This window comes from Suncus etruscus, chromosome 13, assembly GCF_024139225.1.
Source record: "Suncus etruscus isolate mSunEtr1 chromosome 13, mSunEtr1.pri.cur, whole genome shotgun sequence".
In the NCBI taxonomy this organism is placed as follows: Eukaryota; Metazoa; Chordata; class Mammalia; order Eulipotyphla; family Soricidae; genus Suncus; species Suncus etruscus.
In genome coordinates, this window is record NC_064860.1 from 97,276,266 (window position 1) to 97,299,349 (window position 23,084).

Genomic DNA, 23,084 nt, shown 5'->3' on the forward strand with positions numbered 1-23,084 from the left:
AACACCCATGTCCTTGCTTGACCCCCAGGGCTGTGACACAGAGCTGAGGATTCAGGGGGGCCGTACCCGCATCTGCCGGTAGATCCAGTCGGTGAACATGGTGACGTTTCCATACACTCCCGGGCGGTTCACGTTGGCGCAACCTGAACCCCAGCTGGTGTCACCGATCAGCCACCATACGCTGCCCTTGAACGTGACCAGAGGCCCCCCCGCTGTCCCCCTGTGGTCAGAGCAAAAGGGGTCAGGGCAGGGAAAGACGGTGGGGTCCAAGCCCGCCACCCCATGGGACCCCGCTCCACTCACCTGGCAGGAATCCACCTGGCCCTGCAGGAAGCCAGCACAGATCATGGCTGGTGTGAGCAAACCATTATAGACCAGACGGCTGTTGCAAATCCTTGGCTCAATGAGACGCACCTGGGCAGCGTGGAGCAGGTCTGACGTCTTCCCTGTGGACGCAGTGCTCAGGACCCCGAAACACCCACACCGGGAGATACCGAGGCACCCCCCAGCCTCTGAGGCTGGTGGAGAGGAGTGGGGGTGAGGGCTCACCTTTCTCCGATGTGGCACCCCAGCCCGAGATCCAGCAGGGCTGTGTGGGGTCCAGCTGCAGGCCCGGGTTGGGTAGGCACACGGGTCTCACTTGGTCTGTTCCCAGAGACACCAGTGATGTGACATAAAATCGCCACGTTATGAGATCACCCCATGCACCATATTTCTACCCCCAGGTGGAGGACGGGTCTGAAGAAGCAGGGTATCCATGAAGGATTAATAAACCAGGCCAGTCAGGAGAGAGTTAAGGAGTCAGTGACTTCTGGTTTCTCTCTCGTGGAGTCTGCAACTCTTTCCTTATTAACTCAAAGTCCCTTCAGCCAAGAGGGGCAGGGTAAAATAAGATCCAGGTGGGCTTTGACATATCAAAGGAGAGATTTAAAGAAAAGAGGAAGATGGGGGAACACCTCTGTTTTGGGTTAATAGCTGGGTATCATCTTACGTCGTGAGACATCCCAGCCACTCAGAAGTTCCTGGCCAGCCCTCCCCAACCCTGTTCCCAGCCCTGCAGCCAGCCTGGGTCCCAGTACCAGCCTGATTTCGTGCCAGCACAGCACCCCCAGAAGCTGGCTCGGGGACCCAAGATGCTACAGGGATGAGAGTGGGGTCTGCTTGCAGGAGACCCAGGTTCGGTTCCTGCACCCCATGGGGTAAATCCAGAAGGGATAATAATTCATCACTGTGTGTGTGGCCCCAAACGAAATAGTGGAAGGATTTGCTGAGCCTGCTCTGGTAAGGCACCTTGACTTTTCTCTCTGATTTCAGTCCCCCCAGGTGAGCTCTGGAAATCCTCAGTGACTATTCACATTCAGCCCAGCAGTCGGCCCTCCATCAGCCATCCTGCTGGCAGGATGAGTGCTCCGTGAACACAAGCATGAGTGTTGTCGTGCTGTGCCCAGGAGCAGAAGGACGAGCCCAGCGGGGAGGGGGGGAGGGGTGTCCCTCCCCCAAAGCTCCTGCCTTTTCCTCCCATATCTAATCCACTGACTGGATCAAGGGTCTGAGCCATACCCAGGAGAGTTCTGGAAAAGGGTGGGGAAGGAGCTGTGTGCTTCCCCCCACAGACCAAGCTAGAAATTACAACTGGAGTACAGAATGGGGGGATTCTGGGGGACCCCACAATTCCCTCCTGTAGCTGTAGGTAAGTGACTGCAACCCCAGAAGTGACTCCCTGTCAAACACTGGGACCCCAGGCAAGCCCCCCCCCCCCTGTGGGAACAGGACAGTACCGCTGAGAGGCAGGGGCGTCTGTAGCTTCATGAGCGCAATGTCATTGTTCTTGGTGTTGGAGTCGTAGTCAGGATGCGGAATGGCCTTGGCCACCCGGTATCCGCTTCCGTACAGCATGAAGGACTGGCTCTGGGTCCCCACAAAGGCCCTCCAGTAGCGGGGATTGTTCAGAGGCCTGGAGGATCGAGGGAGAACTACATATACCAGCTCCTCCCAATGACAGAGGGGAGCAGTATGCATATCTGGCTCCTCTCTTGGGATCAACAGACGTTCTTGGGGGTGGTGACTCTGAGGAGTTTTTCAAGAACGGGTATCCTGCTGATGACAAACTTCCCTTCCCTCACCCAGGGGAGGTCCAGACATGTGCCTGGCAGTCACCTACTGCCAACTCAAGGTTGGATCTGGAGTCACTCACTGCCCAGAGAGGCAGCAGCCTTTCTCCGTACCTGGAGGAGCTGAATCTCCCCAAAATGGACATATAAGCCCCAAACGCTGCTCAGACAAAGGCAGAATGTGTAGGCCAGGTGGCCCAAGGTGGCCCCAGCCCCTGCTGTGCCCAACACCCCACATCAGCTGAGGGCCCTGAGGGGCACCCACTGTCCAAGAGGGACACTTAGCCTGGCTCCTCAGGCTCACCTGCCCATCTGCTCTTCCAGACAGTGTGTCTGTGGGAGGCCAGGCCAGGCCACAGAGTCCCCGCTTCCCCAGGAGCCCCTGAACGTACTTCTCCAAGCAATGGGCAGCCGTGACGATCCACTCAGGGGTGATGATGGAGCCGCCGCACACATGCGTGTCCTGCACCTTCAGGCTCACTTGCCACGGCCAGTCCTCCAGGCGGGCCACGTTGCCACCCACGATGCGGGCCTGGCGGCCTGAAGACTCGGTGACACCACATTCTAGGGGATACAGACAGGCCTGAGCCCTGACACCATCTGCAGAGGCCCCCACACCCATTCAAAATGCTCCCCACACTTTCATGGTGCCCCCAACACACCCACCCCTGGGACTCCCAACACCTTGGTACCCTTGACACCCATTCCTAGTGCTCCCGATGAGCACTCATAGCCCTCTGATATGCACCCACAGTACCCCCAACACCCACTCATTGTGCACCCAACAATGACCCATGATGCCTCCAACGCCTGCCCACGGTGCTCCTGACACCCACTGATGGTACTCCCAATACCCACCATGGTGCTCCCAAACCCCATCCATGGTGCTCCCAACACACATAGCGCTCTGACACTAGCCCAGAGTCCCCTGACACCTACTCATGGTCTCTTGACATCCACCCATAGCACTGCCCACAGTGCTCCCAACACCAGTCTATGGTGCTCCCCAAACCCACCCATAGTGCTCCCAATTCCCATCCATGATGCTCCTGACACCCACTCATGATGCCTCCAACACCTGCCCATGGGACTCCAGATGTGGTATTCTCAGCTCCTCACACCCGCCATGGTGCCCCCATCCTGAGGGTCCTGGTGGGCAGTGGATAGTCACTGCCATCTCTTCTTCTACCTATTCCTCTGGGCTGACTTTGTGACTGTGTCCAGGTTCTTTGAGTCAGGGAGGGTCAGGTGTCCATCTAGTCCTGGTGCCCCAGATGCAAACCTCCTTCTAGTACTTAGGTCCATCTCCAGACTCCTGAATCTTTCTGAGAGCTCAGAAGTCCCTGTGTGTGGCTGAACTACAAACTTCAGCAAAATGGAGGGACCTTCCTTCGGGGAAACCTGTCCATCAGCAGGCATAGAGTCTGCCCATCGGCAGAGACTCAGGGTGAGTCAGTGAGGCGGGAAGATTTAGGAGAAGAGGCTCAAGGTCAAAACCAAGTGAGACCATGGACTAATGTCCAGGAACAGAGTGAAGAATTGCTGGCCTTCAAGCTCTCCTCTGTCACCTCAGCAGGTGTGTTTCCATGAACATTGTTCACCTGAGTCTGCAGAGCATCCTTCCTACTGTCCTTGTGTTCTGTCCCTTCCTCTACAGGGTGACAATGGGGACCAGAGGGCAGAAGAGCTCCAGGAACCCACGGCGGGGCCAGAATCCCAGGACCAGGTCACCTACCCTGACAGAGACCAGCTTACAAATCTGAGCTTCAGAATGAGATGAAGAAACCAGGGCTGAGCTATTCAGGTTGATGTTGGTTGACAGTTTATTGGGGGGCCGGGGGGACCATGTATACCTGGGTGAGCTCAAGGGTTACTCTTGGCTCTGAACTCAGAAATTACTACTGGCAGGCTCAGGAGTTACTGGGGATCAATCCTGGGTCAGCCATGTGCAAAGCAAACACCCTATCTGAAGTCCTATCACTCCAACCCCTGGTTTTATAGTTTTGGGAACCCATTACTCAGTTCTGCTTGGCTCCAGGGACCACAAACCCCTATCTCCCAGCACTGCCGCTTCTTGAACTTGATGCTGAAGGAGTTTAAAGTTTCATTCAAGTTCACACCATGAACTCACAGCAGAGCCAGGAATGAGACCAGGGACATCCTGCCTCCTTCTTACCCCAAATACAGGAATGCATTCCTTGAGGGACTGTATGTCCCCTGCTGAGAAGAAAATGGAAATGCAGGCATCACTCACCTATGCAGCGCAAGGAGACCACCTTCTTCATCTCGCAGGCATCACTATGGAAGGAGAGCATCCATCAGACACAGAAATGAGTCCCTCCTCCTACCTAAGTTCTCACTAGCACTCTCCAAACAGACTCCTCCCCACATAGAGGACTATCTCAGGATCCCAAGGACCGAAAAGAGGGGACAGAGCAGATCTGACTCGGAGTCCCAAGTGCATATTCCCCACTGTGCAATCTTGGGGAAAATAGCCCAGCCTCTCTGGGCCAGGGATTCTTTCCCTCTGGAGGCTCACAGTGGGCAGTGGGGTCAGAATCCAAGCACAAAGCTCATGTTTTCTTTCAGGGCACTTGAAATCACTCGTGGATCTCCCAGGTGGTAAGACGGTGGGTGTGTCTGGGACCTCAACAAGAGTTCCGGGCCGGAGAGATAGCATGGAGGTAAGACATTTGCCTTTCATGCAGAAGGTCATCGGTTCGAATCCCGGCGTCCCATATGGTCCCCCGTGCCTGCCAGGAGCAATTTCTGAGCATGGAGCCAGGAGTAACCCCTGAGCACTGCCGGGTGTGACCCAAAAACCACAAAAAAAAAAAAAAAGAGTTCCTTGCTTTTTCACTGCCAGTGGGAATGTCGTCTAGTACAACTTTTATGGAAAGTGATATGGAGATTCCTCTACAAACTGGAAATTGAGCTCCCATACGATCCAGCTATCTCACTCCTAGGAATATACCAGAGGAACACAAAAATACAATACAAAAACCCCTTCCTTACACCTATATTCATTGCAGCATTATTTACAATAGCCAGGCTCTGGAAACAACCAAGATGGCCTTCAACAGATGAGTGGCTAAAGAAACTGTGGTACATATACACAGTGGAATACTATGCAGCCGTCAGGAGAGATGAAGTCATGAAATTTTCCTATACATGGATGTACATGGAATCTATTATGTTGAGTGAAGTAAGTCAGAGGGAGAGAGAAAGACGCAGAATGGTTTCACTCATCTATGGGCTTTAAGAAAAATGAAGGACATTTTTAACAGTATCTCAGAGACAAGAGAGATGAGGGCTGGTAGGTGCAGCTCAGGACATGAAGCTCATCACATAGAGTGATGAGTGCAGTTGGAGAGATGACTACACTGAAAACTATCCTAACAATGTGAATGAATGAGGGAAGTAGAAAGCCTGTGTTGAGTACAGGCGTGGGGGGGGGGGTGGGGAGGAGGGAGATCTGGGAAATTGGTGGGAATGTTGCACCGGTGAAGGGGGGGTGTTCTTTACATGACTGTAATCATACAACTATAATCATATTTGTAATCATGGTGTTTAAATAAAGATAATTATAAAAAAAGAGTTCCTTGCTGAGAAGAGACACGATGGTGCTCTGGAGAAAGTGACAGGCACCCACAGCTGTGGCATGACTCATCCCCATCATGTGAACTCCTGCACCCAGACCCAAGTGTGCGCCCCAGAACCTTCTTAGCATGTGCAGAGAATGACGATTCCAGAACACACGTTTCAGACATCAGTCTGACTCCATTGATTGAGGCTGAATGTCAGAACCAGCCTTGACAGCTGCAAGCACACAGCATGGACCACACAACTGCCCCTGGCCTTCCAGCGGCCCCCTCTGCTGGCCAACACAGAGACTGCGCCTCCCAGCACTGCCACCTGCGGGTCAACAAAGGGACTGCACGTTCAACAGCGCCGCCTGCTGGCCAACACTGGTAATGCACCTCTCGGTACTGTCACCTGCTGGTCAACACAGGGACTGCGCCTCCCAGCACTGCCAACTGCGGGTCAACAAAGGGACTGCACGCTCAACAGCGCCGCCTGATGGCCAACACTGGAACCGCACCTTTGTGTACTGCCTCCTTCTGGCCAACACAGGGACTGCGCCTCCCAGCACTGCCACCTGCGGGTCAACAAAGGGACTGCACGCTTAACAGCGCCGCCTGATGGCCAACACTGGAACCGCACCTTTGTGTACTGCCTCCTTCTGGCCAACACAGGGACTGCGCCTCCCAGCACTGCCACCTGCGGGTCAACAAAGGGACTGCACGCTTAACAGTGCTGCCTGCTGGCCAACATTGGAACTGAACCATTTGGTACTTCCACCTGCTGGCCAACACAGGGACTGCGCCTCCAAACACTGCCACCTGCGGGTCAACAATGGGACTGCACGCTCAACACCACCACCTGCTGGCCTACACTGGAACTGGACCTTTCAGTACTGTCACCTGTTGGCCTATACTAGAACTGCACTCCCTGCCATCCCCTCACCCCACCTCTGCCCAAAACTGAGACTCTAAGAAAGAAAGGCTGCCACCATCAGCACCTCCACCATCCAGGCAATGGGGACTCTGACTTTGAGTGAGTCCCAGCTTAGTTGTTTTTATGGGGCACACCTGGCCATCAGCCCACTCCACCTCACTTGCTTCGCAACATTCCCAAGAACAGCCAGGAAGTCAGTTCTGGGCACTTTCACTATTTGCTACCAGTAATATCATCTGCTTCCTGCCTTCCCCTCACAGAATAGGTGGGCAACGCCTGGCTCCTGGAGGCAGAGTGAGAGTTGGAAATAATCTAAGTGGGAAAGATGGGGAGCAGAGAGCCATGGAGACACCCAGATAAGGGACACTGCGTCTTCTGAACTGCTGTGTGCTCAGCTAGCAAGGACACCACAAACCTCCTGGATCTGTGAGTTGAACCTGGAATTTCAACTCAGCCATGAGGCACATGGGTTTGTTCCTGGATCCAGTGTCATTCCTCAGGTTCGCAGTGAAGTGTCCTATCTGCTGGCTGTCAGTGAGGGGATTGGAGCATATGGGATAAGCTTAGCTCACCACTCTTTCCGGACCCAGAATGCCAACCACCATTGTGGCATGCCTTATCTGTTCAAAGACTCAGGGCTGAGGACTGGCTGTCCCTCTGCTGGGAACAAAAGGTGCCCTGAGCACAGCCAAGAATGATCCCTCAACACAAATCCAGGAGTAAGCCTTGAGTACACCCAAGTGTGACCATCTCAGACAATGTTTCCTGGAGGGCAGGATATTGGATCCTGGAGATGGCCAAACCCAGAAACCTGCATGAGCTGGTCATCTGGAGACATCTCTGTTGGTCCCTGGTGGCCCTGTGGCTCAGAGAAGGCACAGCTCTCTCTGGGAAGTCAAGACCTCTACAGCTGAATTTAATGTTATCCCAGACCTTGATAGAAGAAATCTCACACAAAATAGCATTTATAAAGTATAGTGAGGAGAAGGAAAGAAACTGAGTAGGAGAGGAGAAACACAAATATGAAAGGATGGGGACCAGGGATCAAGTGGTCTCGGGTGCAACGGTGCACAGAATTAAGTATTCAAGCCAAGGCAACAACAAGGGAATCAAGAGACCCAGACTTTAACAATGTAAACTTAAAATGGGCCTGTTAAACTGGCAGGCTAGGAGGCAAAGGGGTGGCATGGGATACAGTTGGGGGACATTGGTGGAGGAAGGTCGACATTGGTGGTGGGATTAGCCCTGGTTCATTGTAAGTCTGAAACACAACTATGAAGGACTTTGTAAATCACAATGATTCCAATAAAATTAAAATAAATAAACAGTATTTCAGAAAGAGGCTGGAGGGCAGATCCATAGCCCAGTTGGGAGGGCTTTTTGCTTTACATGTGGCCAACCCAAGTTGGTGCTCAGATCCCTGAGCACTGTCAGGAAAGAACCCTAAGAATAGAGTCAGGATTAGCTCCTGAGCACTGCAGGGTGTGACCCAAACACAAAGCTTAATAATAAATAACTAAATAAATAAAGGCAGTTGCTTTGAAGATCCTCTAACATCAAGTTGCCAAGAAAGTTCTTTGTCCACCCAATGCCATGTCCCTTGGTGGAACCGCTGCAGCACTGCACCTTCATGGCTGTGCTTTGAAAAGCCAGCCAGAAAGCAATTCTGCTACAGGGAATGGGGTCAGGCTGGCGAATTCTAAGTAAGCTCCTTAGGTCTCTTCACTCTGGGGACTGTCCCTTCTCTTTCCCATCCTGGAGCAGCCACCTCTCACCTCACTTCTGTGAAGGGGAGGGAACATTGCTTTGGGGTACAGACCCAAGAACTCTCCTTTCCAGACCAGTCTATACATGGAAGTTTACCACAAAGAACAGGAAGTGCAGTTAGGATAGAGGGATTATTACAACAATGAGAGATGGGAATGATCGCTCTGGATAGGAACTGGGTGCTGAAAGGAGGGAAAGTGATAGGCATGGTACCCCTTCAGGAACAATAGTGCAAACCACAGTGTCTACAGGGGAGAAGGAGAGAGAGAGAGAGAGAGAGAGAGAGAGAGAGAGAGAGAGAGAGAGAGAGAGAGAGAGAGAGAGATGACTGTTCCAGAAGCAGGCAGGTGAGAGAGTAGTGGTAGCGCAGGAGGGAAAGTAGGGACATTGGTGTGGGGAAATGTGCACTGGTGAAGGGTGTGACTGAAACTCAATCATGAACAGCTTTGTAGCTGTCAAAAATAAACTGTATTATGAACAACCTTGTAAATTGCAGTATTTAAATAAAGTAATTTTTAAACATCTAAAAGGGAAAAAAAAAAGGAATCCCCCTTCCTTTCCATCTCTGTCTGGGCTCCGTTATCATGTGGACTTGGGGTGATTCTATGAACACTCAGAATGAGGAATAATGGGGAATAAATGGGACCGGAGAGATAGCATGGAGGTAGGGCATTTGCTTTGCATGCAGAAGTTTGGTGGTTCGATTCCCGGCATCCCATAGGGTCCCCCGTGCCTGCCAGGGGCGATTTCTGAGCACAGAGCCAGGAGTAACCCCTGAGCGCTGCCGGGTGTGACCCAAAAACCAAAAAAAAAAAAAAAAGAATGGGGAATAATGTGGGTCTTGAGCCAACTCTATGAGTCCACTCGAGTGCCACATGGCGATACATGTTAGTTCTTTTCCCAAGATGAGAAAGGGACATTCTGACCTAGAAGTTCCCTGCCACCCCTGAGGACTCTGCAGGTCAGAGTCCATCTAACATGGACATCACCGTGTTCTGCTGTTTTCAGCTAGTTAAAAAACAGCTCGGGCTGGATCCTGGCTGGAGAGACAGGCAATGTGGAGACCTGCTCGAAGTGCCCAGGGCCTCAGAGACACCTCTCTGAGCTGGCTGGGAGTTCTGCTGATGGCCCCGCAACCCTCACACTCCCAAAGAAGCTACATTAGGACTGTATTTCCCATACATTTTCACACACTCTTTGTTCCTTCATGTGTTCTGTGTACATGTGACTCTGGGTTCCAAGGAGGTTTTGTGTTTTGCCTCCCAGCCTTCATTATTTTAAACAAGTCTTTTGTTTTGGTTTGGTTTGGTTTGGTTATTTGTTTGTTTTTGTTTTGGGCCACACCCAGCTGCCTTCAGGGGTTACTCCTGGCTTTAGGCTCAGATATCGCTCCTGGCAGGCTTGAGGGATCATATGGGATGCTGGGATTCGAACCACCGTTCATCCTTGTTCAGCTGCATGCAAGGCAAATGCCCTACTGCTGTGCTATCACTCTGGCCCCTATTAAAGCAAGTCTCGAAAGGCCAAAACTTGGGCAGTCAGTGGCCACTAAGGCATGAAATTTCACCCCGGATACAATGACAACCACAGGCTTAAGGGATAGAGCAAAGGCTTTGTTTACACACAGGAGGTCAAGGTTGGAGCCCAGTGCTTCATGGTGTTTGGACAGTGCCAGGAGAGAGCCAGAGCACAGAGTTGGAGTGTGGCCCAGTTTCAACTTCGGCCACCCAAACCAAACCCTCAAAACATACAGATTGAAAGAAGGAATGGAATTGGGCTGCTTAGGGAATAGGAACTCCAAACTCCAGTAAGAAAACTCATTCAGCCTAGAAGTTTTTGGTCTCTATCTTTTGGGACCTTCAGAAAGGGAAAATTATGAGATGGGATTTAAGTTTGTATTTGTTTTCTCTCTTGCTGACTAGAGGTGGACTTGGGAGCTTGGTCTCAATAACAACTGAACAGCAACAGATCTCTCAGGCAGGATACAACTAACTTTGCCTAGCAAACAAGGCTTTGATTTCAAAAATAAAAATGAGAAACTTCTCAAACCCAAAGTAGAGAACTAGTTTGCAATGAACTCCAAGTGTTTGTGTTTTTATAAACATGGACAATATGAGTGTTTGCTTGTTTTGTTTTGTTCTGTTTTGTTTGGAGGGCACACCCTGCAGGTCTCAAGGGTTTTTCTTAGTTCTGCACCGAGAAATTACTCCTGGCAGACTTAGGGGCTATATGAGATGCTGGGGATCGAACCTAGATTGGCTGTGTGCAAGGCAAATGCCCTATTGCTGTGCTATTACTCCAGCCCACCTGAACAATTTCTAAGATAGAATACAAAAGCACTGCTGACTAGACATAATGTTAAGTTTCTCTACTTGCATTTCTGTGCTTGAAAGCAGTATTCCAAATTAAATTAATAAACACTGGGGGCGGAGAGATAGCATGGAGGTAAGGCATTTGCCTTTCATGCAGAAGGTCATTGGTTCGAATCCCAGCACCCCATATGGTCTCCCGAGCCTGCCAGGAGTGATTTCTGAGTTCAGAGCCAGGAGTAACCCCTGAGCAAAGCTGGGTGTGACACAAAACCAAAAAAAAAAAAATTAATAAACATTATTTAAAGATATAAAAGTGGTAGGTGTGACAATAAAAATGCTGCATCATTAGTTTTGCTCATCCAATACAACAGACAGACATGTCTTACAATGGACAGGCATGTCCTATAATAGACATGCCTCAACTAGCTGCTCCCCCAGTCCCCAACATTATCTGGGAAAGAGAAGTAATATTCTTATCCTTCCTTAAAAAAAAATAAAGCTAGTTTGGTTCAGAATAAAAACTCAAGGAGTAGTTAAGGTGACCCTAGGAACAACAGGAACAGAGACACAGAGCAGCATGTATCCAGGTCTTTTCTTTCCACCTCTTAGACTCAAGAGCCTTACAGGGGGCCCACATAGATTTCATCTATGCAAATTTAGACCATCAATATTTACCATATTGAAATTTGAAACTGGAAAAATGTTCAAGACTAACTCATTAATTCATTGGAAGACAGAATGATGGCCTTGTGGGAACCGGAGCGATAGTATAGCTGGCATTTGCCTTGCATGCAGTCAACCAGGATCGATCCTGGCATCTGATATGGTCCCCTGAACCTCACTAGAAGTATGCCCTGAGCAGAGCCAGAAATAAGCCCTGAGAACCACTGAGAGACCCAAAAATCACAGAGAAAAAAACTGTCTTATCGTATGTTCGCTCCGGGTCCCCCAATTCTACCAGGATGTACTAAGGTCTTTGGAATCTACCTGACTCTATGTGACTCTCAAAATCTGCCAGGATATTCTTCCTTCCTTCCTTCCTTCCTTCCTTCCTTCCTTTCCTTCCTTCCTTTCCTTCCTTCCTTTCCTTCCTTCCTTTCCTTCCTTCCTTTCCTTCCTTCCTTCCTTCTTCCTACCTTCCTTCCTTCCTTTTCTTCCTTCCTTCCTTCCTTCCTTCCTTCTTCCTTCCTTCCTTCCTTTCCTTCCTTCCTTCCTTCTTTCCTTTCCTTCCTTCCTTCCTTCCTTCCTTCCTTTCCTTCCTTTCCTTCCTTCCTTCCTTCCTTCCCTTCCTTCCTTCCTTCCTTCCTTCTTTCATTCTTTCTTTCTTTCCTTCCTTCTTTTTTTTTTTTTGGTTTTTGGGTCACACCCGGCAGCGCTCAGGGGTTCCTCCTGCTCTTCGCTCAGAAATCGCCCTTGGCACGCACTGGGGACCATATGGGGTGCTGGGGTTTGAACCACTGTCCTTCTGCATGAAAGGCAAACGCCTTATCTCCATGCTATCTTGCTGGCTATTTTTTCTTTCTTGTTGTTATTGTTTTGTTGTTAGTTTTTGTTACTATTGTGTTTTTTCGTCATTTTCCCCCTTTCTTTTTTTAAGTTGATATTGGTAGCTTCTAAATGGACTCCTCCCAACTTGCTTTTTTTCCCAACAGAACCACAGAACTTGAATTCTCTTGTTCTGACTCATAAATTGAGGGTGGGCGTGGGGTGAAGTGGGTGGTACCAGGAGCAAAGAGTCGCATGAACATTGAGTGAAAATAAAAAATGAACAGAACTAAACACCAAACCCAAAGTCAGTGACAACAGAATCAAGATACCCAATCACAACAAGCTATACACAAAGGGGACCTGTTACACTAGCAGTCCAGGGGGTAAATGGGGGGGAAGTTTGGGATGCATGCTGGGAACAGGGGTGGAGGGAGGACAACACTGGTGGTGGGAATGGCCCTAATTCGCTGTCACTACATGTACCTTAAATATAATTGTGAAAGACTTGTAATTCACATTGGTCATAATAAAAATTATTTTTAAAAGATCTACCAGGATCTACCTACTCATTCATAAATCTACTGATTCACCCAGGATTCACTTATTTGAGGAACCCAGGGTCCTGGCGGGACAGTATTGGCCAGAGAAGATGGATTTGGAGAAATAAACAAGTATCAGGACACCGACTCCCTAAAAACAATTAAAAATCTCATTCTAAAATTCCTTCATGAAAAATTTCCAGGAAAGCAAGTCAAAAGAGCCTCTGTGGCTGCATCTGTCTTGGCTACGCTGGTGCAAACTAACTGGCCACCTTGATTAAGACACTGAATCTGTGACTGTTATTATCTGGTGGCATAGCGGTAAGGCCTAGGGTGGAGAGAAAAGTGGTCCAGTACCAAGTCCTTTCGTGGAGATCAGATTCTAGTCCCCTTAATCCTTTTCAGAGTTTTTTTTTTAACTTTGGGGTAATTAGGTCTGACCCTCAGACATAACTGGAAGAAGCTCCCGAGGACAATTAGGCAAGCTTCTCTCAAACTCCCAAACAGCGCTAATCCTAACCCTAACCTAACCCTAACCCAAACAAGCAAGCACAAGTAAATCTTCACTTTTTCCTTGCCCACTGGAATGGCCCAGTTGACATTCTCTGTGCTGCTGCCTTTCCCAACTCGCCTTTCCGGCTTTTCTCGTTGACTCCACTAAGGAACAACTCAGGGCTCCTCTCGGTGACTCTGGAAACAGAGAGCTGACAACTGGATCTAAATCCTGCTGTTCTCAGAACTTTGAACTGGATGTTCAGTTTCAACTGAAAGAATGAAGACCTTTTAGTTGCCCCTATTTTCATCTCTAACTCTGCATCAACAAGTTAGGGTGTGTGCATGTGGGGTGTGTGTATGTGGTGTGTGTGTGTGTGTGTGTGTGTGTGTGTGTGTGTGTGTGTGTGAATGGGGGTTCACCTAGCTCCTAGCTGTTCTTCGGACTTACTCCTGGCTTTGCACTCAGGAATCACTCCTGGTGATGCTTGAGCGACCATATGGGATACTGGGGATCAAATCTGAGTCGGCCACGTGCAAGGCAAACATCCTCCCCTCTGTACTATCACTCTGGACCTTAACCTGTATCTCTTTTTTGTTTGTATTTTTTTCTTTTGAGTCACACCTACAGGTACTCAGGTTCCTCCAGGCTCTGTGCTCAGGAATCACTCCTGGCAGGTGTGAAACCTGGAGCAAGAGACTACCGTATTTTCCGGCATATAAGACGACTTTTGAAACAAAAAAATAGTCAACCGAAAATCGGGGGTGGTCTTATACACCGAGTATATCCCGAAAAATGTTTCAATATGCCGCTAAACGAAAATTGTCTGAATATTGCCACAAAACGAATTTTCCAACTCCATCCTGCACCAATCACTGCCAGGTTGCCCGGACCACCTCTCTGACTCAGTCAATCCAAGCAGGCTTTTGATGCATGCGAATTAGACAATGTTCTGAACCCGAACCTACACTGTCAAAAGCCTGCCCAGATTGGCCAGAGTCAGAGAGGAAGTCTATGACAGTAGAACTTCTGGACCTTTGCTTGTTGTGATTGGCTCACTGTGGTACATACAGTTGCAGCACAGGAACGTTCTGTCTGATACAGTGAATATAGGCCTAAACCTATGGGGTTTTTTTTGTTTGTTTTGTTTTTGTTTTTTTGTTTTTTGGGCCACACCTGGCGATGCTCAGGGGCTACTCCTGGCTGTCTGCTCAGAAATAGCTCCTGGCAGGCACAGGGGACCATATGGGACACCGGGATTCGAACCAACCACCTTTGGTCCTGGATCCGCTGCTTGCAAGGCGAACACCGCTGTGCTATCTCTCCGGGCCCTAAACCTATGTTTTTAACTGTAAAATTAGAGGTCGTCTTATATGCCCGGTCGTCTTATACGCTGGCAAATATGATACATTTTGTCAACCCAAAGTTAAGTTTCCACTTAAGGCTAACAAGGCTGTTTCCATTTAAGGGTAAGTTTCTACCCCAACAACAGTGACGCAGACTCCAAGGTCCTAAAAACCATAATATACCACCCTAGACATCTAGCCATCAAAGGACATGATGAAACACCCTAGAAATACCTAGACAACAGCCAATTTTTTTTTTTTTTTTTTTTTTTTTTTTTTTTTTTTTTGGTTTTTGGGCCACACCTGGTGGTGCTCAGGGGTTATTCCTGGCTCTGTGCTCAGAAATCGCTCCTGGCAGGCACAGGGGACCATATGGGATGCCGAGAATTGAACCACCATTGGTTCTAGGTCAGCTACTTGCAAGGCAAATGTTCTACCACTGTGTTATCGCTCTGGCCACAACAGCCAATCTTTTTTTGTTTGTTTGTTTTTGTTTTGTTTTTGGGTCACACCCGGCAGCACTCAGGGGTTCCTCCTGGCTCCACGCTCAGAAATCGCTCCTGGCAGGCTCGGGGACCATATGGGATTCGAACCACCGTCCTTCTGCATACAAGGCAAACGCCCTACCTCCATGCTATCTCTCTGGCCCCAACAACAGTCAATCTTAAAGTAAAGGTCAAGACTTCTTCCTTTTAGTCCTATATAACCAGGCTTGTGACCCTCAAGGGGTCGTCCCCTGATGGAGGTGGCCCTGATAGGTCAGTCATTTTATACTTGTTGATAGATGGAATAAAGCTTGCTTTGCTTTATTTCAATAGAGAGATCTCATACTTCAACTCTGAACCCTAACACTTTACCTGTTGTATTATCTTTCCAGCCTCTGCATCAGGAATTCAGAGGCAACTCTATAAGTGAACTGAAATAGACTTTGAAGAAATGAGATGAAACCTTTTCTGAGGTACAGAGCTTCTCAAGAAATGCCAACGGTGGGACTGTAAAGAAGCCAAACTCTGGGGCTACTCCTAGCTCTGCACTCAGAATCACTCCTGACAGGCTCCCAACCTTATGGGATGCTGGGGATCATACCCGGGTCAGCCACATGCAAGGCAAACTCCCTTACCACTGTGCTACTGTTGCAGTCCCCACCCCCAAAAATGGATCTTGAGAGAAAAGTGACTCTAAAGGGAGGGCCACGATGGGAGAGTGACAGGAAGTTACAAAAATATTTATTTCCTTTACTGGGTACGCTTGTTCTAGGCCACTTGCCCTACCCGACCCTGGACTCTACATAATAAACTGATTCAGCAAGAAGCAGCCAGATTTAGTTGGCGACTAGATATTTCTCACTTAAGAAAAATATCTTCCCATTATACTAGAATCTCCATGAAAAGGGAGAAAGGGCTGATATCTCTTGCCACATTAAACCGATTTCTCCCATCCAGATCCCCACACCACCTCTAGGAAAACCTCCCGATTAGATGCAACTTCCATGGAAAAGAAAGAAAAACTGATGATGGGGGTGGAAACTGGTCCCAAAGAATTACCCCCAAAGTATTTTGGGGGCTGAATTAACAGTAGCTCTGCTGTGAAGAGACAATTGTTCTTATCTTGTCTTTTCTAAGGCTCTAAGATAAGGACAATTGAACCTTCACTTATTAACCTATGGTTTACAGATTGGGGGGGGGGGCATCCCAGGGAAGAATTTATTGATCAATCCCACTGCTAATCAGTCTATCACCTGCCCTTCCTAAAAACTAAAAATATATATATATATATATATATATATATATATATATATATATGTCTTCTGGTTCTCTTTTGAAGTAAGGAAGGGGTGAAGGATGGAGCGAGGATGGAGGGAGACCCAGAGAAAATGGCGCGGGGAAGAGAAACCAGGGTGGAGGAAGGCTGTATGTCTGTAGGTAACCTAGTCATTCACAGTATTACTGACAGTCCTGGTGCTTTCAATAGAAAAAGGAGTAGAAAGAATGAATCACACAAGTCCAGGGAGGGTGGCGGTTCAGCATAGCAGTTGATGAAGCAATCTAAAAGCCCAGCAGGAAGGAATTGCTTAAATGAAAGTTTACCTCTATGACTCAGAGCCCTATAAAAATTTATGGTGTAGGTTAAGTGTGGGCATTCAGAAACATTTCTGAGGGACTTTGCCAAACGCGAGTGAGTGATTGGCCGACGTGTGTGGCATCATATGTACAAATAGGACAAGCCCGGAGGAGGAACATGTAGCCACAGGCAACGCAAGGTAACATGATGCTTAGAGGGGAAAAAAATAACATATCTACAGACCAAACAGACCAGATGGATCCTTGGAGTACAGGAGTTGGAGCTCTTAGCTCGCTGATTTATTTCCAGTAAAACTTTTTCTCAACCACACTTTTTTTTTTTTTAATTATTGTTTATACCTAGTGGCCTCATTAGGTCACATTCTAAGGAAGAATAAGTCAGAGCTTCTCAGTAGGAGTCTCCGGTTAGTTTATTGTCCTCCTGATGCGACAGGAAAAATTCAGCCTGGCCCAGAACACGCTGCTCAGGGGAGCAGCCCCCACCCCTCAAATGAGCTCTACAGGTTGATTTTAGTGAAGAGAAAAGCGCCCACAGACCTGTGGTAGAGCTTCTTGTATAGGTCCACATTGCCAGCGCTCCGGTTCAATTTCAAGAAGCTCGTGGCTCCGCTGTCATCCTTGACGCCTTGGCTGGAATAGAAGCTGTTCCTGGGAACACAGAGGGTTGCATCTTGTAAGAGAATGGTTGGGGGGAGGGGGTGTGCCCTGAAAAAATCAGCATCCCACCTGCACACCCATCGATTTCCCTCCTAGACGTCTTGGGGGGAATGCTATATCCATTCAAGTGCTCTTGGCAGAACCAAACCAAACCAAACCAAACCTGTCTATCCAGGGCCAAGTCTGCCCTCAAGCAGGTGCCACACTGAGCTGGGTCGGAACAAGGACTGTGGAAATCCCAACAGGTCCTGCCAAGTCTGACTGTATCCAGCTCACAGTTCAGGGCGACCTGGGGAAATGTCTGCTGGTGCCAAGGCTGACTTCTGGCTCAGGTGGGAAATGGGCATAGGAGAGCAGCCAGTAGGCACGTGAAGAAATACACCCCCAGGAAGAGGTGGTGTGCACTCTTGGGGTCACTGGAAGCCTTAGAAAGGAACACCCTCATTCCTCCCCACTTGAATTCTTTTTGTTGTCGTTGGGCCACATAGGAAGTGCTCAGGGGTTACTCCTGGCTCTGTGCTCGGGATCACACCTGGCAGGCTCAGGGGACCCCGAGATGCTAGGGATCAAACCTGATTCAGCCACATGCAAGGCAGATGCCTCCCCACCGTGCCATAGCACCACCACACCTTTAATTTTCTAAATACACACCAGTGAGGTGGGGGCACCTATGTCCCTGCTAAATGAATGCCCCAGCCCTCCCTACTCACCCCAAGGCCCCTGGCAATGAGCACTGAGCACTGGGAGTTTGGGAACATGGGGAGGAAGTAAGAGCCTTTGGCTGTAAGCTGAAAGCACTGAGCCAGACAGAGCCAAGCAGGGGTGCAACGTCTCAGGCCCACAGGGTCCTGGGCCAGCACTAGAAGGGGTCAGTTGCCCTGGGTGTCCTATGCACGCATTGCTGGGGGAAGCAGAGGGACCCGCCTGGCCCTGCCCCTGCGCCCTAAGACCACTGGGCTCACTCACCAGTAGCCCATGTCCTGGCACGCAGCCTGCCCATAGCTCTCCTTCCAGTCCTCCTGGCACACGGGAGACCAAGACTTCCTCTGGGCCGAGTACACTTGCAAGATGAAGTTGGGTCCATACAGTCGGACTGCAGCAAGGGAGAGTCACTGGGGTCACTGGGAGTTCACTCTCAGGTCCGAGGTGCTCCAGGCCACAGGGGACAGGGCTTGAGGTGCCCCTACCTGCCCATGAACACCAATGCCAGAGCAACCCCCATGCAAATGGGCTTGAGGCATGATAAATGCCCAAATGCTGGAGAAGGCCTGAAGAAGGTGTAGGCCTCACCCACCCGACAGGCTCTACCGATCTCTGCCCAAGTCCTACCCAGGATGATCCCAGGGACCCCACTTCTGACCTGGCCACACCCAACCCTGTCCGATCCCACCCATCCATGTTCAATCCCGCCCACCTTTCCTGGTCCCACCCATCCCTGCTCAGTTCCATTACTTCATACCCAGACCCTGCCCACGACTGCCCTGGTCCCACCCATCCATGCCCATGTCCCACCCACATTGCTCTGGCCACATCCATTCCTATTCAGACCCCGCCCATCCATGCCAGACCTTCACCAGGTCCCACCTACTACAGCCATGGCCACACCCATTCCTGCCCAGGTCCTGCCTATCTTGCCCTGGCCTCACACACATTCACAGCCCTACCCTCCTCTGCTTGACCCCACCCACTATAACCTGGGCCCAACTAACCCTGCCCAGGCTCCGCCCATCCATGCCAGGGACACACCCACATTCCTCTGACCACACCCACTCCTGTTCAAACCCCGCCCATCCAGGCCCAGACCTCCACCAGGTCCCACCTACCCGAGCCATGGCCACACCCATTCCTGCCCAGGCCCCGCCTATCCTGTCCTGGCCACACACACATTACCCAGCCCATCCCACCATCCAGTGGGCCACATATTGTATTTGTATCTGTTTTGTTTCTTCATTGCAAAATAAGATCTATGCAGTGTGCATAAGAATTCGTTCCTAAGCTTTGTTTTTACTAGAGTCAGACCCTCCAATGGTCTGAGGGACAGTGAACTGGCCCCTGTTTAGAAAGTTTGAGGACCCTGCTGGACCCACCTAGCCCTGCCCAGGCTCCACCCATCTATGCCATGGCCACACCCATTCCTGTCCAGACCCACCTATCCCGTCCTGGGCTTGCCCACATTACTCTGGCTCCGCCCATCCCAGTACAGGCCCCACCCGTCCCTGGCTTGGCCCAGCCCACCAGGCCACCCTACTCACCACAACGGTTCTCATCCTCGCCCTCGGGACAGTGCAGGACGCCATCGCACCAATGGGAGGGGCTGACGCAGATGTTGGAGGAGCCACACTCCATCCCTCGCATAGAGCAGCTGCTCTCCACTGCCCACAGGAGAGATCACTGAGAGGCTGCGGAGGCCCCCGCACACCCCCAGCAAGGGCAGCAAGACCTTCAGGCCTTCCTACCAGGGGCCTTTTTACAGCCAGCAGTGCTCAGAGGACAGGACAGGACTGAACAGGACAGGACAGGCGAGGCAGAGGCAGGACCAGATTCTCGTCCTCAGGCCCACCCCACCCCCAGAGCCGGTGGGCACCTCTGGCCAGGCAATGGTCCCAGGGACCTGGGACTCACGCCATGGGCCTTCTCACCACCACCCCCCAACCTGTCCCAACACTCACAGAAGTTCCACAGCAGCACTGCGGCCAGCGCCACAGCCACCAGCACCGCACCCAGGCCCAGCAGCACACACAGCACCTTCTTGGTCTCTGTGGGACAGGTGAGCACATCAGAGGGAGTCTTCTCCAGGGCCCCCACCCGCGTGCACATAACACGGGGTGCACATGCCAGCCACAGCAGACATGCCTGGAGTCTCCTCAAGGCTTTGGAGGACCCAGGAGAAGGGAAGCAAAGAGGGCTGAGTTCAGTTCTTTATTAAAAAGCAACTTTGGGCCCCAGGGATAGTGCAGCAGGGAGGGTGTTTGCATTGCATGTGGGGACCAAAGTTGGACCCCTGGCATCCCATAGGGTCTCTGAAGCCTATGGAGCAAGCCCTGAGCATTGCTGAATATGGTTCAAAAATGAAGAACGAAGTGGAGAAGAAGGAGGAGGAGGAGGAGGAAGAGGAGAAGAGGAGGAGGTGGAGGGAAAGAAAGGATGAGGAAGGGGGCCAGAGCAATAGCACGGTAGTGTGGTTTGCCTTGCACTCAGCCAATCCAGGACAGAAGGTGGCTCGAATCCCAGCATCCCATATGGTCGCCCAAGCCTGCCAGGAGCGATTTCTGAGCACAGACCTAGGAGTAACCCCTGAGTGCTTCTGGGTGTAACCCAAAAACCAAAAAAAAAAAGAAGGAGGAGGAGGAGGAGGTGGTGGAGGAAGAAGAGGAGAAGGAAGAAGAGGAGGAAAAGGAAGGAAGAAGAGGAAGAGGGTTAAAGAGGAAGAGGTGGTGAAGGAGGAAGAAATTGAGGAGAAGGAAAAGGAGGAAGAGGGGGAGGAAGAGGTGGGGGAGGAGAGGGGGAGGAGAGGGGGTCAGAAGCTGGACAGAGGCAAGGGCCTCCCCACGCACACTTGGGACAGGGTTAACCAGGGCACACCACATGCCCCCCTTTGAATTCCACGGCACAAGCTCCGGGCCATCGGGGGAGTCAGGGCTAGCTTCCAGGCCCTCCCAACAGAGTTCTTGCTCTCCAGGGTGTGGGGGACCATGAATTTCCTCAACATCTCGGAGGGACACATGCTGCAAGTGGTCATGAGACTCCGTAAGGTGCACCTCCCACCAACTTCCTGTTTTCCTAACCTCTTCTGTTAGTATGTAGAACCACACCTGGATCACAGGGCCTTCCCCCACCCTGCTGGGTGGGGTTCTGGATAATAATGAAGAATGCTGGCTTTGGAGGAGAAAGTAAACACATGGCTTAGAAGCCAGGTCCGGGAGAGCTCAGCAAAGAAAGCAGATGGCAGAAAGACTCACGGCAGAGAAGAGGCCGTGAGGAATAAAGCGAGCTGACTCCAATGAAAATCTTTTCTGAGTGTTTGTGAATTGTTTCTTTGCTGTTACCTTGCTTCATCAGACCCGCCAGCCTGAGGGGTTGGAAACACGGTGCCTGGGGCAGCCTTCCTCAAGACGTGGACTTTAGATTTTAGATTTTATTTTATTTATTTATTTTTTATTATTTATTTATTTTTGGTATTGGGGTCACACCCAGCAGCGCTTAGGGGTTACTCCTGGCTCTACACTCAGAGATCGCTCCTGGCAGGCTGAGGGGGGGAGGGGGGAACCATACGGGATGTCGAGATTCGAACCACCATCCTTCTGCATACAAGGCAAACGCCTTACCTCCATGCTATCTCTCCGGCCCCCTATATTTTATATTTTAATTCTACAGTGCTCAGCCTGAAGCAGAGGGGCTAGGACAGTTTTCATTGGACCCACCATCAGGGCTAAGATCTAGACAGGCAACCTCAAACTTTTTAAACAGATCCTCAGACTGTAGAAATGCTGGATTATAGTTTAAACAGAAGCTATGAACAAAATTCTATACACAGTGACATATCTCATTTTAAAGTAAAAAAAAAAATGGGAGCAAATATAAAATTTAAATGAAGAACAAGTACAGTTTAATCAAGAAACCTACCAGTATTTCTTTTTTTTTGGTTTTTGGGTCACACCCGGCGGTGCTCAGGGGTTACTCCTGGCTGTCTGCTCAGAAATAGCTCCTGGCAGGCACGGGGGACCCTATAGGGCATTGGGATTCAAATCAACCACCTTTGGTCCTGGATAGGCTGCTTGCAAGGCAAACGCCACTGTGCTACCTCTCTGGGCTCAACCTACCAGTATTTCAATGGGAGCTACAGGCCTGCTTTTGCCCGAGACTGAGAGGAGTTGAGAGACAGAGAGAAGGAGGGACTCAGAGACTACCGCACACATCCCACACATGCACACTGTGGGAGAGATAAGTCAGCGGCTAAGCGGGCCAGGCAGCAGCGGCAAAAACATTCAGTGGATTGTATGAGGCCTATTGGGGACCCCTGGTCTAGGATGATTCTCATTGGAGCCACCATCAGGGCCTAGTGCTAGAAGGATTCTCATTGAACCCACAACAGGAACTGAGGGCTGGAAGGTTCTCACTGGAGACACCAAGGGGAAGTAAATCCTCCTTTGGGTACTGCCCCTGACTAACTCTGGGGAAAAATGGGGGAGCTAACCTTCATGTGTGAACCACGAGCCATGTGTGGGCAGGTCTAGCTCTTCACAGGAGCATGTGGCCGCAGACCTGACCCCCATTTTCTCTCTACTGAGCTGGTGTGTCTGGTCAGCCCAGAGAGGATGTGATATGTCCAGCTATCTCCTGTTGGACTGCTATGGGCTGGCTTCATCATATTAGGGCATTCTACCTGTAGTTACTGGATCAGCATTGGCAGCGTGACCCTGCTGGCCTGTAGCTTCGTGAACCACCACCTCCAATATGCTTTCCTAGGCTCAGTGTTGTCTGTCTACTGCTAATGCCCCAATTCTACAGTGGGTGGAGGAGATGCAGGGGCTGGTGCAGAATGAGGGAGGGTAGAGAGGCCTGGGCTGAAAGAGATGAAGAAAAAAATCTCTGTATAAGTGTGAAGTGAGTCTGGGGACAGAAATACCAAGTGACAGGGGCCAGAGAGATAGTACAGTGGTCAGGACACACTTGTCTTGTACACAGCCAACCTAAGTTCTATCCATAGTACTGCATATGGTCCCATGTGTCTTACCAGGAGTAGTCCCTGAGCACAGAACCAAGAGCAAGCCC

The 23,084-nt window shown here is 50.3% G+C and overlaps 1 protein-coding gene across 1 annotated transcript in view; it reads right to left on the minus strand.

The window, feature by feature from the left end:
• Positions 1 to 261: 261 nt before the first annotated feature.
• Positions 262 to 23,084, minus strand: part of TMPRSS2 (transmembrane serine protease 2) — a gene marked incomplete at its 3' end in the record, with an annotated part of 36,907 nt that continues 14,084 nt past the window's right edge. Inside the window, exons 4-12 of the mRNA XM_049785622.1 lie at positions 19,966 to 20,068; positions 19,565 to 19,677; positions 18,279 to 18,405; positions 17,193 to 17,303; positions 4,366 to 4,409; positions 2,504 to 2,675; positions 1,779 to 1,954; positions 550 to 645; positions 262 to 446 (exon numbers count right to left, since the gene is read on the minus strand). Coding sequence (XP_049641579.1) covers positions 262 to 446; positions 550 to 645; positions 1,779 to 1,954; positions 2,504 to 2,675; positions 4,366 to 4,409; positions 17,193 to 17,303; positions 18,279 to 18,405; positions 19,565 to 19,677; positions 19,966 to 20,068 — 1,127 coding nt within the window. The remainder of the gene's footprint in view (positions 447 to 549; positions 646 to 1,778; positions 1,955 to 2,503; positions 2,676 to 4,365; positions 4,410 to 17,192; positions 17,304 to 18,278; positions 18,406 to 19,564; positions 19,678 to 19,965; positions 20,069 to 23,084) is intronic.